The sequence below is a fragment of the Arvicanthis niloticus genome, chromosome X (assembly GCF_011762505.2).
Source record: "Arvicanthis niloticus isolate mArvNil1 chromosome X, mArvNil1.pat.X, whole genome shotgun sequence".
Taxonomy (NCBI): Eukaryota; Metazoa; Chordata; class Mammalia; order Rodentia; family Muridae; genus Arvicanthis; species Arvicanthis niloticus.
The window spans coordinates 55,576,060-55,592,188 of NC_047679.1; the positions used below are offsets into that span (position 1 = coordinate 55,576,060).

Below are 16,129 nucleotides of genomic sequence, written 5' to 3' on the forward strand. Positions count from 1 at the left end.
GGCCTCATGAACTTGTGAAGAAGTTCTAACACAGCTAGTGCTAAAAGTACTTAGATGGAGACTGGGTAGGGAACAGGGCTTAGGGAGCATAGTGGCACTATAGTTAAAGTTTGAGGAACTGCCTATAGGGCTTGGGAATCAGTCTTACAAGGGAAGCAATGAGAAGCAGATGGGGAGCACATTTTAGCAAGCACTCACTATGTGCCTGGAGTCCTGTTGGGGAAGTCTTACAATACAATAATTCCCCCTTATGCATCATGAATGCATTCCAGGATCTTGAAACTACTGATAGGACTGGTCCATGAATAGACTATGCTTCCCCCCCACCCCATAAATACCTACATGTGTATAGTACAGTTTAATTTATAAATTGGGCACAGTATGAGACTAACAACTATAAAATTAGTAAAACAGAACAGTAATATACTAGAATACATTTCTTGGACTGCGGGTTCTCTGTCTCTCAATGTATCCGTTGTGTCATGCTTAACTTTGTGGTGATGATGTGAGATAACACTAAGCCCATGTGCAGTATGTACACAGATATAGATGACAGCGTCAGACTACTTATGATCTGAAAATTTGTCAAGAGGGTTGGGTATGGTAGGTCACTCCTGTAATTCCAGCACTTGGAGGCTGAGGTGGGACAGCTGTGAATAGCAAACCCCTCCCCCGACACACAATTATTAAGAGAATTAAACTATGGCAATAGGACTGATTGTGTGTCGGGAGATGATGACAATGGCTGGGATATTTCATAGGTGAAGGTTTTTTAACCAAGGCGTTTTGGAAGAGTTTGTGCTTAGAAGCTATTCTCTTCATTTTTCATGCCCCAATAATTCTGTTTACACTCTTACCAAAGGTAGGTTCTATTGGGTTTGTTGTTCCAGAAGAGTCCACTGAAGGCTTGCTCTGAGGCTGAGGGTATAGCAAAATGCTTAAGAACTTGCATTCACAAGGTCCTACGCTGGGTCCCTAATACCTCAAAAATACCTGATTTGGTTGGAATCCTCTCTCCTTAATCAACATTTTCAACTCAGCTTGAAATGTAACAGCAGCTTCTTCACTAGCAGACAAATGGTCCTTGAATTTTTTTTTAGATTTTTCAGCCCAAACCCATTCTTCAACCTGTGGAAACAGCCCTTACTTGGGAAACATGGCTTGGTTTCAACTCTCTCTTCCTAGCTCCCTAGCTGGGGTTTTCTTATAGGCTCCATGGTTCTGATGGCACACGTTGGCAGCAACAGTTAGAACGCTGTTTTCTGCTCATGTCTTCCACCCACCGATTTTATTCCTTTTGCGTGCACTTCTTCTTTCTTCACAGTTTTACAGATAGATTTGTTCTTATCATGGTATTTGCAACCTAGGCACACAGCTGCTCTTTCCCTCATTAACTTGAGAACTTTCACTTCACGGAAGCTCCTGGTGGATTTTTTTTCTGAGAGAGAGGGGGGGCATGGTGGAAAGGGAAGGGGAAGGGGGGGGAGAGAGAGAGAGAGAGAGAGAGAGAGAGAGAGAGAGAGAGAGAGAGAGAATATATGAAGTAATGGTGAAAAATGGGGAAAGGATTTCAGTATGACCTCACTGGGAAGAGGAACAAATACAGCAGTCTACTGTACATACCCATACCCAAGTCCATCTTTCCATCTTCAGGGTCCTAACACGAGCTTTAGGTATAAATGTGAGGCAGGAGGTATGCATGACTGTCCTAATTAGGTTTCTATTGCTGTGCTAAAACACTGAACAAACCCAACCTGAGGGAGAAAAGGGTCTATTTGGCTTACATATCCCACTAAGAAGTCAGGGAAGTTGCTGAAACAGAAACTTCCCTGGAACAGGAACCATAGAGGAATGCTGTTACTGACGTGCTCTTTATGAATTGTTCAGCCTGTTTTCTTATCCAGGACCACCTTCCCAGGGATGGTACTTCCTCCAGTCTACTGAACTTGCTCCCACATCAATCATTAATCAAGAAAATGGCCCCCCACAGACTTGCCCACAGACAAATCTGTTGGAGAAACTTCCTCAAGTGAGGTTTCTCTTCCTAGGGGACTCTAGTTTGTGTGAAGTAGACAAACTAACCAACACAAGAACTAGTCAGTCCTGATCAGGATATGGTTCCACCCATTACTGACTCACAATGGTCTAGTTTCTGTCTTTCCAGCAAGGTAGTCTGATTATAGCTGTAAACACTGATTAATTTTTCTAGGAGACAAGTTTTTCCTCTGGCTGACAGCAGGACTTCATCCTTCCCCTCTACAGCATTCCAGTTTCGTGGGGTTATTATTTCACTAATCTGATAGCTAAGGTGATGGGCACATGTGTCTCTTATGAATATCTTTATATAGGGATCTTGGCCAAGCTGCCTCTCCTCTCTTGGCTTCTACTTGCATATCTGGTAGACTGAATTCAAGTAATACTTTGTGAGGAAGGACTGGAATGATGAACTTTGCTTTGAAGAGCAGGGGATGTAGCTTTGAGGACTCCTGTAGTCCTAGTCATATTCAACCTGAACCTTTTACTACATTTGTTCATTTTATTCATGTGTGTTTTGCCTGAATGTATGCGTTGCACTACATTTGGTACTCGAGGAGGTCAGAAGAAGGTATCAGATCCCCTGGAACTGGAGTGACAGACAGTTGTGAACCACCATGTGGGTGCTGGGAATTAAACCTGGATCTGGGTCCTCTGCAAGAGCAGCAGTGCTCTTAACCACTGAGCCATCTCTCCTGCCTCATATTCAACTCTTGACCAGGGCAATAAGTGCACAAGTGTATTCAGTTTGTGACCATTCATCCATTCCCCATCCCTTCTTTCTATCTTCTCTCGGAACACTTCCCAAACCCTCCTTTTCTTGTCCATGCCTCTTCATCCCATTGAGAGTATAACCTAGATGCCCATGTGTACAAGCCAACTGAATTTTATTGTTTCAACTTCCAAAAGGTCCCACACTCTGGGATTACCTCCAAGTACCACAGCTGTCTTTCTAGGTTTCTCTGAGATTTACTTTAGTCCAGTTTTACAATTTTGAATCTTCCAAGACTCATACTTAGGACCTAGAGATAGAAAAGCTAGAACCAAATGTCCCCCAAACTTCAGTTAGTCACTTAAAACCTTCAATACCAGGCTCATGAATCACCACAATTTACCCAAACCTATTTCCCCCCCCCCCTTTTTTTTTAACCTAATCTATTTTTTCCTATTTTTACTCATAAATGTATTTCCCCAAGATGTTTCACTCTGAGTACTTCCCAATTACTCTGGGGCCACTTCAAGGCCTTATTTTACTTTCAGGTTGGTTCCGTTTGATACTTCTTGTTACATTCCACAATGAGCTGCAAAGCCCAAGTAGGAGTCCCACTATCTTGCAGTTTCTTTGCAATTTCTCCCTCACTAGGCTGGGACAGCTGGTCTGAGGGATGTTTGTGGATTTGTTAAAGATTGAAGAGACCCTTGACAGCTGGGTCCCTGGAGCTTGCAGTCCCTGCAGTTACCAGTATGCCCTTTCCTTTTCTGTGTCTAGCCAACTGTCATCTTGCATGACCCAGTCCACATGTGGTCTCCTCTGGGAAGCGCCCCCCCCCCCCAGTCCTCTAGACAGAGCAGGTTTTCTCCTTCAACACTGTTAATTCTTCTTTGTATTGTCTTTTGATGTGTCAGTCACCCCTCCTAGAAGGTGACTTATGTCCCTTGCTCCTACCACCAGCACGGGGCTTAGGAGGAGCAGATCCCCGGGAACTGTTGACAGAGTGCTTAAATGACAGGTGGATGGGGGTGGGGGCGGTGGACGGATGCGTGAATAGATCTCATTTTAGACCTCTTGTTCCCAAATCAGAAAGCTCTGACCCACACCCACAATGTGGCTGTGATTATGACAGACAGGCCCCCCTGTCCCTGTGTCTGATGACATCAGCACTGAACAGTCTTACTACTCGCTCAAGTGAAGTGGCTTTCTGGCTCCAGCAGACTTGATTCCAGGACCGATGGTCCTAGCTTACTGCCAGGCTGTTGAGGCTGGAATAGGCTGCTGAGCCAGCACCACCTGCCCCTTGTCACTTATCCCACAGGGCTGCAGCACTCGCGACAGTCTGCTGCATATGTGTGTGTGAGAGCGCGCGCATGCGGAGCGCGCATGGATTTTCTGTGGGACATGAAAAGAGCCTTCTCATTGGCTGCTGAGGGTCCCAGTTCCAGTCTGTGAATCTCTGGGCTGCTAGCTCTGCCCTCCCATGGGAAGGCAAAGCAGGCAAGGGAGGGGAAAGTGGAGTGAGGCTTCAGGTGTGTCTGACAAGGAAGCAGGTACGCCTGGTGGCCACATTGGGCATTCCAGAGGCGTCTGGATGTGCTAGCGCCAAGCCTGCAGCCTGGAAGCCTCGTGCTCTGCCCAAATTTCTTCAGGTTTCTCTTAGGACTGGAGCACAGAACCCACTGGCAGCTGTCAGAGAACTGGATCTGTCCCCCAGTGGAAAAGGGAGCTGTATCACTTAGAATTCCTGGGTAGCACATTCCTTCACTGGTCCTTGTCACACTCATGGATAAGGCTCTGTTATTGGCCCCTCGCTCCTGCAAGCTTCTGCAGATCCAGAGAGCAAGCGGCAGCAGGAATGACAGCTCTGAGAACAGAGGCAGCCAGGGACAGTAAGGGCAAACGAGTCGGGTCCCGGGGGTTGCGGGGGCTGGCCCCATGTGCAGACTCAGATGAGGTGGGGGTTGCACTCAGGGTTTGCTAGGGTTCTTTTTTGGAACCTGGGCTGCTAGACCTGACAGAAGAGCTGAGCAAGGGGGAGGGGATAGAGAGGGAGGAAGGGATTGAGGGAGGGAGGAGAGAGAGAGAGAGAGAGAGAGAGAGAGAGAGAGAGAGAGAGAGAGAGAGAGAGAGAGAAGAGAGCGCCTATGCAGGCTCTGGTCCAAGTAAGAGGTTCAGATCTGGACAATACTGTGCCAAGGGCACAAGTGGGATTTGGAAGAGCCATGTGTGTAAGAAGCAAAGCTGAGGTGATGTAAGCACCTGGGGAGGGGCACAGGTCGAAGAGGAGGAAGAGGAGAAGGAGAAGAAGGAGGAGGAGAAAGAAGAAGAGAAGGAGGAGGAGGAGGAGGAGGAGGAGGAGGAGGAGGAGGAGGAGGAGGAGGAGGAGGAGGAGGAGGAGGAGGAGAAGGCGGCGCGGCGCGGCGCGGCGGCCGCGGTGGCTGCCAGTCCAGAACAGAATGATGGGCAACTCTCACCACAAGCAACCGAGGAGTAAGAGCCAAAGCAGCAGGATGCATTCAGCAACAGGTACTCTCTTTCCTTCCCTCCTTTTCCCCGGGCTTCTCTAACTAGGGCCTCCCTGGCCCACGGGGCCCCTGACCCTTGGCGTGACTTGCAGGGGCTGGCAGGGGGCGGGGAGGAAGCCTGAGGGAGATGCCGGTGAACTCCCAGCTCCCCTGCTCCGGTGCCAGGCTGAATTGCATAAGTCTGGGCTCCAGGAGCAGGCAGGAGCTGGCTTCTTTGCCAGCAACTCTGTGCTGCCTCTGGAGGGTGGCTGGGGCACCAGCTACTGAAGTTTATTGCTAGCACAGTGCTTTCTCCCTGGAGCCATGCACAGCTTACCCTTCAGGAGTCTCCTTTGTTATTCAAACCTCCGGCTCTCCCAGCCCCCAGCCCCGCCCCACACGTGTACACCTACACCTCTTAGAGCTCCACCTCGGCTGCCGCCTGCTCAGAGTAAGCCAGATGAAGCTCTTTCTTGCTGTGTAATGCCCTGCCCCCCACCTCCCCGCCCCAGCCCTGACTGAGCTCCTCTGGCTGCATGGACAGCCCGGAGTCTGTTGTCCTCCTACTTTCAATGTGCTCTTGTTTGCCCTCCGTGCCCCACCAGAGGTGGACTCAAGGGTGATGGCATAGTTTTCCCCAACAACTTCTTCCTAACCGCTCACAGTGTGGAGATTAGGGTCTAGAGACAACTTTTGGTAGCTTGCCTTTGTAAGGCACTGCAAGAGCACTGTGTAAGGAAACAGCCACTCTTGTCCTATTCATACCAACTTAACTTTTATCCCCTTACCCCCTTTTGAGACCTAGGCCTCAGACATTCCAGGAAAGTGCACTACCACAGAGCTGTATCTGCAGCCCTCCTCTCTTGGCAGCATCCCATTTTTCTACCCCCTCACACAGAGTCCCAGGGGAGCCCAAGGTTCCCTCTGTACCCATTTGGGAAGCTTTCATCCCACTATCCAGGTCAATGGGAAAGAAAGAGAAGATTCTGCCAAGTAGAACTCAAGTTTACCGTAGAAAGCAGGAGATGGGTCAGTGCGTGTTATGTTCAGACACAGAGGATGTCTCTGTCTGTTTCTGGGATTCTGCTGGCCATGCATTTAAGGGTAGTTGTTGAAGGCTAGCCATAGCAGCAGCTCTAGAAGAGGATGATCTCACAGCATGGTTTGGGGGGGGGGGCAGCTACAAGAAGGTCACTGGGGATGTGCTGATGAACCATACTCCTGGGACCTGCTAGGAAGAGTATTGCTTTGGACTTCAGGGTACACAGAATTGGCTCCTTTGGTGGACTAAGTCAAGGCAAGATTCTGTGTACTGGAGTTTCTTTGTTTCTGGGTTTCTGAGAATACACTGTTTTAAGGCTACTATTAGTAGAAAAATGGTCCAGCCACCACTGTGTAGCATCTCCTTCTCTGCCATGGAGGAGGCTCAGGACCTGCTGGCATGATACACAGAGGCTTTGCACAGCTCTGTTCAGGAACTGGAGGATAGCTTTCCACTCACTAGTGTTGGAAATTTGGGCAGTTACTGGCTGTTGTTTCATTTCTTAGCAGTTGTTACATGTTTTCAATGTCTGCCCCAACCCAGAGTCATCCTGGAGAGAGCAGACATTAGAGAGGCCTCTGACAGCATGAGGAAGCCACCTCATGACCACTTCTTCCTCCTTACTACTTTCCACCTCTTAACCTAGCACCATGCCTGCCCACTTACTATCTCTACTCAGCCCCAGAAGCTTCCAGGGAAAACTCACTCCCACTGGCCAGGCCAAAAGAGTTAGTGTTGCATTCCCCATCCCTTTCAGTATACAGCTTCACAGACTGGTCAAAGAGGGAGAAAGGAACAAGCAGTCAACCATGCTCTCAGAGAAAAGTCAAGACCCTGACTATGGGAAGTCCTTCAGTGACCAGGAAAGATTTTTGTCAGGAGAGAAAGCCTTCCTTCTCTCTCCCATCACTAAAGCCAAATGTCCTAGCCTCAGGATTCTGTCTTAGCCCTGCCTCTCCTCTCTCTTATCAGTCTGGGCTACCCTGAGGAAACCACCTCTGTAGAGTTGACCTCTGCACCTCTGTCTGCTGCCAAGACTAAACATAACCCACTGCTTTAGATCCAACCTAATGTCCCATGAAGTACTCCACACCCAGCTGAACACAGCTTGCTCCATCCTTTACCTTCCTGCCCCTCTTCCTCCTTTCCTTCTAAGAACCCAAACTAAGAACCTAGGGGTTAGCCTCCATTCCACTCTCTCCTTGATCTCACACAATTTTTATCTGTGCATCCACCCAACCCTTTACCCAACAGTTATTTGTTGCTGAGGCTTCCTCCGAGACGCAGCCCTGCTCCTCTTGTCCAATGCCAGTGCCTGCTCTTGCCTGTTCTAGTACTCCTTCCTAGCCCCTTCTCCTAGCTCACCTAACAGTCACCATAGTGTTCTTCCCTGCTACTTTCTTGCTTTGAGTCCAAACCTTGCTGACTTGGGGTAGGAGTATTAAGATTGTCTATCTGCTGTGGAGGTAGATCCCACGTGGCCCTAGGTTTATTGTAGATGGTGAAGAGAAAACGTCTTACTTCTGTATGTATTTTAATGTTTATTAGAAAAATCTACATAGTGTATCAAACCCCCGTTTCTCATAGTTTTTGTTAGGGTGAGGTTAAGTGCCTTTAAAGTGAGACTCTTTGGATAAAATGATTAATAGTATACTTGCTTCATGAAAAAGGCAAAAGTTGAGAAACTGGAAACCAGTGCTTGAGCTCTGTGGGGGAAAGGGTTTCTGGGATAAAGTGTATGTTTCTTTAGTGATCTCCATTATTGGTCCCTGCCTGCTTCACCAACCTTATCTGCTGTGTCTTTTCAACCTAAACTTGATGATATAGTCACATTGAATGGTTTCTCCTTTTCCAAAATCACCCATTCACCACTTCTGCGATTTGCTAAATGTGTTTTCCTCTGCCTGGGGCATATCTCCCATCCTCTGTCATGTTCTGGCACCTTCCTATTTGTCCTTCAAAACCCTCATCCAGTGTCATCTCTTCTCTGGAAACTTCCTCATCGAGTCTCCTTCCTTCCTTGCTCTTTTCTTTATGCACATTTGATCCAGTCTTCATAATCTTGCCAGTGTGGACACTGCTACTTTTGTATCATCTATTTTTGAAATGGAGTTTTACTTTGTAGTTCATGCTGACTTCGAATTCATTTTGCAGCCAAGATTGGTCATGAACTCCTGCTCCTCCTGCTTCAGCCTCCCCAGTGCTGAGATGAGAGGTGTATGGCACTGCAACCTGGCACTGGAGTTGCTGTTCATTCATTTACTTAATACAGTGCTGGGGGTTGAACACAGGGCCTTTTGCATACTAGGCAAGTGGCTGTACTCTTGAGGTCCACTCCTGGTGTCATAGTTGTCATTGCAGGCTGAAATGGATTCCAAAGACTGTACATCTGGGAAGATGACAGAAAGCCTGTGGCTAGGGTCTCCTGGCTTTTTGTCCATGAACCTGCAAGTCAGTTGTTTTTGTTACTTGTATCTTTTGGTTGTAAACAGTCTTGGATCCTTAGAGGGTACTGGTAGAAGCACTTGCAGGAAGGTGTAAGAATGCACTATGAGCTGGTTTGGAAAGCCTTTTTCAAAGTTGAAGTTGCTTTTCAAAAGGGGGAAAGAGTATTATTGCAGAATGGGGAACACTCCCAAACTGGAGGCAGAAATGGACCCTACATGTTTGAGAGTACACCAGGAGCAGCCACTAAGCTCAGCAGTTGGTACACTGGATGGGGACAAGCAGCTGCCTAGTAGGAGAGGTAGGGTGGGGTGAGACAGCAGCAGCATGTGGAAGACTAGCAGGACCTTCCTTAGAACATGGTGGGCTGCTTTGAGGGGAGAAACCTTGTCTGCCAGCTTCACATTCTGGAAATGGTTTTCTCTCGCCAGCTTTTCAAGCCTGTCACTTCTTGAGCAAATGTTATTGTGTGTGTGGTGTGGTAGTTAATGTGTACTTGTGGTCCTGTTGCTAGCTAGCATATGCATAGCTTTCTGTGTAGTGCCTTGCAGAGAAGGGAGAGGGACCTTGCATTTGTCGTACACCTATTATATGCTAACCCTCTCCATCCACTACTTAACCCCACAAACAACCGCCAGGGATGGATTATTGATGCCATTTTACAGATTAGGAAGTGAGAACCAGATGGAGGGCTGTTCTACAATCTGATAACAAGGACAATGTAGAAGAAAACCTTGAGCTCAAGTCTGTCTGCCTTTCAAGCTTGAACCTATTATGACATGTCATGTGCTTCTCAGCATCTTTGCTGTGGTAGGAGTTAGTAACCCTGGAGACTGGGTGCTGTGGAAGGAGGAGACCATGGCTCTGTTCTGGTAGGATGAACAAATCTCTATAGCAACAAAGACTGCAATGCCCAGCTTGGTAGAAGTCCCACCATATGTCTGTTTGATAGCATGTTTGTATTGTTGGAATAATTGAACTCATGAGGCTCTGTGTTGAGTCCAGAAGGGGATGCCTGAGCTATCAAGAAAGTGAGTGTCTTGGATGTAAGCCTAAATCAAGCATTTAGGGAGGCTTCAGGTCCAGAGATAACTGTTATCAAATTGGCTTCCAGCATCCCCTCCAGACAGGTGTGGTGCTGTAAGCAAGGTGACCCACGTTTCAGGTTGAAAATGAGTGCACCGTTCTCTTGTTCTCTGTACTGAAACCATATGAGGGGATCATTTGATTACATTTTCAGGGCATTTTTATAGTTGATCTGGCACTTTCATATTTACAAGTTTATTGAATTTTACAGTGTCCTTGCTATCATTAAGATGGACACTAAATGACACACACTTAGAAGAAAGTCAAATTACACCTCCTCTGGGGTCCTTCCTCCTAATGACATATTTCCCAGCCAGACTTAATGATTCCAGGGAATGATTTCATTTAATGCATGGAATGAATTAAAATTCTAGACCAGTGAACAGAAATATTTCTGAACAGTCCTTGCCTCCTATAACTGCAGATAACCTTACAGCAGAGGTGTGGGCGCTAGAGGTCCAGGCCCATCATGGTCCGCACACTGTCTTGCTTACTTTTGACTATCTGTGACCAAAATACCTAAGGAGAGAATTCTTTTAAAAGAGGAAAAAAAAAACTTCGTAGTTTCAGAGGGCCCAATGCATGGTTGTCATGTCAGAATATGGTGACAGAAACATGTTGGGAGCCGGTTCTCCACCTAAGGGAGCTAAGACGAAAAGTGTGAAAGAAGGGACTGGGTGGGGACCAACTAGAACCCTCCTCCCTAACCTCAGTAACCCCCCTCCTAAAGTTCCTACCACTTTACTAAATAGCACTACCAGCTACGGACAGAACAAAACTCATAAGCCTACCGGGGACATAGCATACTTAAACTACGACAGCCATATTTTCTGGGCCAAAAGTGGAAGGAAGCTAAAGAAAATGTTTAAAAAAAAAAACTACCAACAAAACATGGTGACCGTCATAATGTCAAATTACAGGAAAAATCACTAAATTTAGAGCATCCAACTTCACTGAAATATGGTAAGTTGTGTGAGAACTGATTTTTTTTAAAAAAAAAAAACTATTGAGCAACATGAACAATGCTTATTAAAAAATAAAGCATAGGGGGAGAGGGAGAAATGTTATAATTATAACCTCAAGAATAAAAAATTAAAACTATGGAACATAAAAACACAAAACCATCTCTGCATGTGGTCAAGAGTGGGAACAGAATGGGGAAGAAATGCACTTGATTGATGTGTGGTGCAGGGTGGGTGAATCTTTCTCTAACAGATTTCTATTAATACTGTTACATGGTTTGTTCAAAGAATAATACAAACCATTAACACACAGAGCAATCACACTGGCAAGTCACAAGGACAGACAAAATTATATCTTCCTGAGCCAGCATAAGCAGCTAAAAGATGTCACAAAAAATCGGGTGTCTTTTGAGGTGGGACAGGGAGTGCCGCAGAATTAGTGAAGAGAGCTCAGGTCTGGATGGAAGCCCAGGTCCCTATGTTGCATCTTTGGAGGAAGTTGTTTATTTCTGGTGTCATATTCTTAGTTTCTTTACTGATAAAGTAAAAATAAGAATAATACAACCAAGCCAGGTGGTGGTGGTGTGTGCCTTTAATCCCAGCACTTAGAAGGCAAAGGCAGGCGGATCTCTGTGAGTTCAAAATCAACCTGTTCTATAAAGTGAGTTCCAAGACAGCTAAGGCTACACAGAGAAACCCTGTCTCAAAAAAAATGAAACAAACAAAGAAATAAACAAAACACCCACCTTACAGGGATCTGGTCAAGAACAAATGATCCACGGTGTTTTAAAGGATCTTGTAAGGTATCAAATGCTGAACAGTATAAAGGTTCTTGTCCTGTGGATCTCAACCCCTTTGGGTTTCAAATGGCCCTTTCGCAGGGATTGAGTATCAGAGATATCCTGCATATCAGATATTTACATTCTGATTCATAACAGTAGCAAAATTACAATTATGAAGCAGCAACAAAAATAATGTTATGGTTGGGGGTCACCACAACATGAGGAACTGTATTAAAGGGTCACAGTATTAGGAAGAATGAGAACCACTGCTGTAAAGCCATATATATATACACAAAGAAAAAGTGCTAGGTAATTTTATGGTTTGGATATGTTTTAAATGTGTTGCCTAAGGTGTGTGTGCTGGAAATCTGGGCTTCAGTGTAGCCATGCTGAGGTAATGAAAGGGGGTCCTGGAGGAAGGGACTTACATCCCTGGGAATGTACCTTTACAGGAGACTACTGTAGTTCTCTTGAGACACCAGTTAGATCCCACGAGAACAAATTGTTATAAGATCAGGTCTGCCCTTCAAATCCTTCAGATTTCCTGTCTCACCACATGGTCTAACCTTCTCTCTCATGAAGCCTTTGGCCATGCTATGATGTAGCTAAAGACACCCTCCCCCAAGGCCAAACAGATGAGACCATGTAATCTCAGATTTTCAGCTTCCAAAATTGTAAGTTAAATAAACTCTTTTTAAAAAGAAGTATCTGCCCTTCAGTACTTTGTAGTGGCTATGAAAGCAGACTAATACAGAGACTATTTCCCACTGTGCCTCTCTATTGACCCCAGAGCTATTCTGGGCCAAATGCTGTAGCTAGGGGCTTTAGATGGTGGGTTCCTTGTCTCCTGTGAACACTGTAAGCACCACTGAAGTTTGATTAAGCAAGTGAAGCTTTCTAGTTTTAGTCTTGGAGGAGAGTAATCTAGAGTATGTTATGGTGAAGTTTTTTTTTTTTTCTTCCTTTCCTGAAATGCTTAAAATCTATGGAGAGAATAATTACTGAAGGCCATAATGAATTAAAGACTTCCCCAGTCGATTGCATCCTGAGCCAGACTTGATCAGTTCTAGACTGTGTGTCTTTAGGCAGGTGACTAAGTCCTCAGAGTTTTCTTGGCCTCCCTGGCCGGTGCCTCCCTTGTAGGATAGTGGTAAGAATGAGATGTGGTGCTACATAAACCTCCCAGAGTAGGAAGGGTCTCCAAGGTTTTCCTGAGTTCAATAAGGGAGTCTTGGAGGGGCATAGAGTGTGTATATGGCCATGGCTATCTTATTTCTTTTACAATGTTGTGCAGGTGTATATTATATGCCGAGCACACACCCCACACCTACTCTTCCCTTTCTATCCCTATTGCCCATCGACTTTGTCCTCTCATTCCCTAGACAACTTCACTTCTGCTTCCATTCAGTATAGATGTAAGTGATTCCATGTGACTGTAAAAAATGTAGAAACCACGAATGAGAGAAAACTGGATATTTGTCTCTCTGAGACTGGCTTAACTTGCTTAATGTGATTATCTCCAGTTGCATCCACTTTTTTTTTCTACCAATGACATAACTTTGTTCTTCTTTATGACTGAAAAAAACCACCAGCCACGTGTCTATATACCACATTTTCCTGTCCTCCTGTAACTCAGCTGTTGTGAGCAGTGCCACAATAGACATTGTTGTGTAAATATGTATCTTTAAACAACACTGGCGATGGAAGCCAGCGCTGTGCACGCAGGGCAAACAGTCCTCACTGAGCCCCACCTCGTAGTTATCACACTTTTGCATGTCAACATTGAAGCATCTTCCGTGGAAAAACACCAGACATTTTGTCTCTTACCATGTTGGAGCCCAGACATATTATTTCATTTTGTTGTGTTTATTGAGGAAGAGGGAAATCTAGGTACTTTAATAAAAAATGAGGCACATGGTTGAAAACTATTCATCTTCCATAAATCTTTTATTCTTAAAACTCACGGAACCGAGGTGACATTGCCAAGGTCACTCAGCTACAAATGTTAAAATGGGCAACAGTTCAGCTGCTCCTTTACTGCCGCTGCTCCTGCATCATCATGGGAGTTGTACTTTTGACCTCGGGGAGCAGCTGAACTGTTTGCAGACACCTTGGGCCACACAGCCATGGTGTGTAACCATAATGCATCCACGCGGGAGAAACTAGACAGAGCTCTCACACTGAAAAGATGATACTTGACATGATAGGCAGGTCCCTGGTGGGAGATCTTACATGCTGATAGGTCAGCTCTTTGTCACCCTCGGGCACTATCTCCAAATGATTTGGGCTGGTTCAGCCTTCTGAGTGCCGTCTGTGACCCTATGGAGTACTTGTCCTCAGATGCAACCTTCATTTCTCTCAACAGCAGATTTCTTATTTTCCATGAACACAGGTGGAGGGATGTGGGGTCCTAGGCATGTTTTGCTCCCTGTTACTTACATAGAGTCCTGTTCCTGATATTGGGGAGGGTGGCACAGTGCCATCTCTGGAAATTCCTCATAGGGTTAGGACAGGGGTGAGCAGTGCTGTTTACAGCTCTTAAAGCTTGTCTCAAAGAGGATATACTGTCACCTTGGCCACACTGGAAGTGAGCTGCACTTGGGCTTTGAAAAACCTGTTCCTGCTTCTGATTTCTGGCTCCGGGATTTCTGGCTGCCCGGCTGTACACTGCTCCCCTGCTCCCGGCTTCCACTCTCTCCCCTGCCAGACTGTTAACTTTGAGATTGCGGTTAGTTCTCACCTCTTCTCTAGAGACATCAGAGCCTGACCTGGGGAGCAAAGGCTGTGCCCAGGGCGGGGGGAAGCAAGAGTACAAAAGTTGAGATCTGTTTGGGTGCCAACCCAAAGAACAATGGAAATCCACAGAACCCAAAGTCACACTGCTGGATCTGGGGATGAAGGTGGCTCTTCATTCCCACTATTATCAGGATTCCAACCCCCCGGGGACAACGTCTGTGTTATAGAAATGTACACACACCATTTCCCTAGCCAGAGGACAACAGTTTACCCTGACACCAGCCAAATTGTAAGCAGGGGTGGAGTGGGGGCAATATGCAAATATTGACCGGGATTTTAGTCCTTAGCTTCTTCAAGTGTTCAACAATATTGCTCTGGCTACATGGGATGCTGACTCCTGTCACACCAACAGCAGCCTGCTGCATCCCAGGAGGACCTGGAGTGAGAAGCAGCTGCAGCAGGGGAGGAAGATGATAAACTAAGGCTCCTGCAAGGCAGGTCAGAGGTCTTAGCCAGCCAGTGGGAGCCAAGAGTAAGGCCAACAACACTTTAAAGGGGAAGCTTTCCTGAACCTTGGGTAGAGGTCTAGAGTATAGATGAGATAAGGCCCTAGGAAGAGCCTGGGGAAACATAGGCCCACACTGGAAGGGCCTGCACCGAGCCAGGCAGTATTTTGCAGATATTAGCTCAGTCCGCACAATACCTGCATAGTATTTGTGCTTTTATTATCTTGAAAGGGGGAATATATAGATTTGAAACTGTGCTTTGTGTATCTATAGAGGCTTGCAGAATTTAAGTAACTTGTTCAAGAGCACACAAGCAGTAAAGGAAGAGGCTGAGAGTTTGGGCTTGGGTGGCAGGGCTTCCGAGTCTGTCATCTTAGCCCCTATAAAAATCTGCCCATATGAGGGAAGTAAGATGCTCACCCCAGCTTTGCCCTCTGGTGTGGCTACACTTTAACATTAGATTTCAGTATCTCTCAAGAATTCCCCTAGCTAGACTTAGGGACACAGCCTGCCATCTCAACACTTAGAAGGATCGTGAGCTTGAAGTCAGCTTGGGCTACCTACATAAGACACGGTCTGGAAAAAAAAATGTTATGTGATGGTTCTCAACCTGGGGAGATTTTAAACCAACTATGCCTGGGCTCCACCCTTCAGAAGTCTTGGTCTTACTGGTCTCATATAAAGCACAGCCTACAGGGGGAAGGGAAAGGGTAGACCAGCAGGCTTCACAGAAACACCTCAACCACTCCCAACCAGCACCTGACACCCGTCTGCAGCTCGGCCTGTCTCTCTACCTGTGACTGTAGCTTTTTCTTCTTTAGCAACAACCAGATTTCCTGAGAGATAGCCCCAATCCTCTTCCCTTTCCTTCCTTAGCCTGCTTCAATGTGGCTTCTACAAAGCCACCTTTGCCAAGTTCCCCCTCCCTCAGTGCTGCTGAAGTGACTGTCACCAGCGGATGCTACTCTTAAATGTAGTCCCTTAGTCTTTTTTACAATGGCTTTTTAAAAACCGTGTGATAGAAATAGGCCCTGAAGGTAGAAGCCCCAGAAACTCCTGATCCTGTGCTGAGTTGAAAATCTTAATCCAGGTGATTCCACACACCCACACCCACCCCTCAAACTGTACTCCCATCTAGGTGTCTCTGGCAGAAACAGATGAGAACCCAGCTCATTCTGGGTCTCCTCCCACACTGTGGGCAAGAACCAGTCATGCACCTCTTCTGATTAGAAAATGGTTAGTGGGACACAGGCCCAATCCCTGGCCCATGCTCATTTCAGCAGCAGAGCCATTTAGCCATTTAGCCATTTAGCCATT

At 46.3% G+C, this 16,129-nt stretch overlaps 1 protein-coding gene across 1 annotated transcript in view; it reads left to right on the forward strand.

Moving 5' to 3' along the window:
- The first annotated feature begins 5,185 nt into the window (after positions 1–5,185).
- Positions 5,186–16,129, forward strand: part of LOC117694970 (NHS-like protein 2) — an 87,105-nt gene continuing 76,161 nt past the window's right edge. The window contains exon 1 of the mRNA XM_076918436.1: positions 5,186–5,275. Within this exon, the coding sequence (XP_076774551.1) occupies positions 5,206–5,275 (70 nt within the window). The 5' untranslated portion in view covers positions 5,186–5,205. The remainder of the gene's footprint in view (positions 5,276–16,129) is intronic.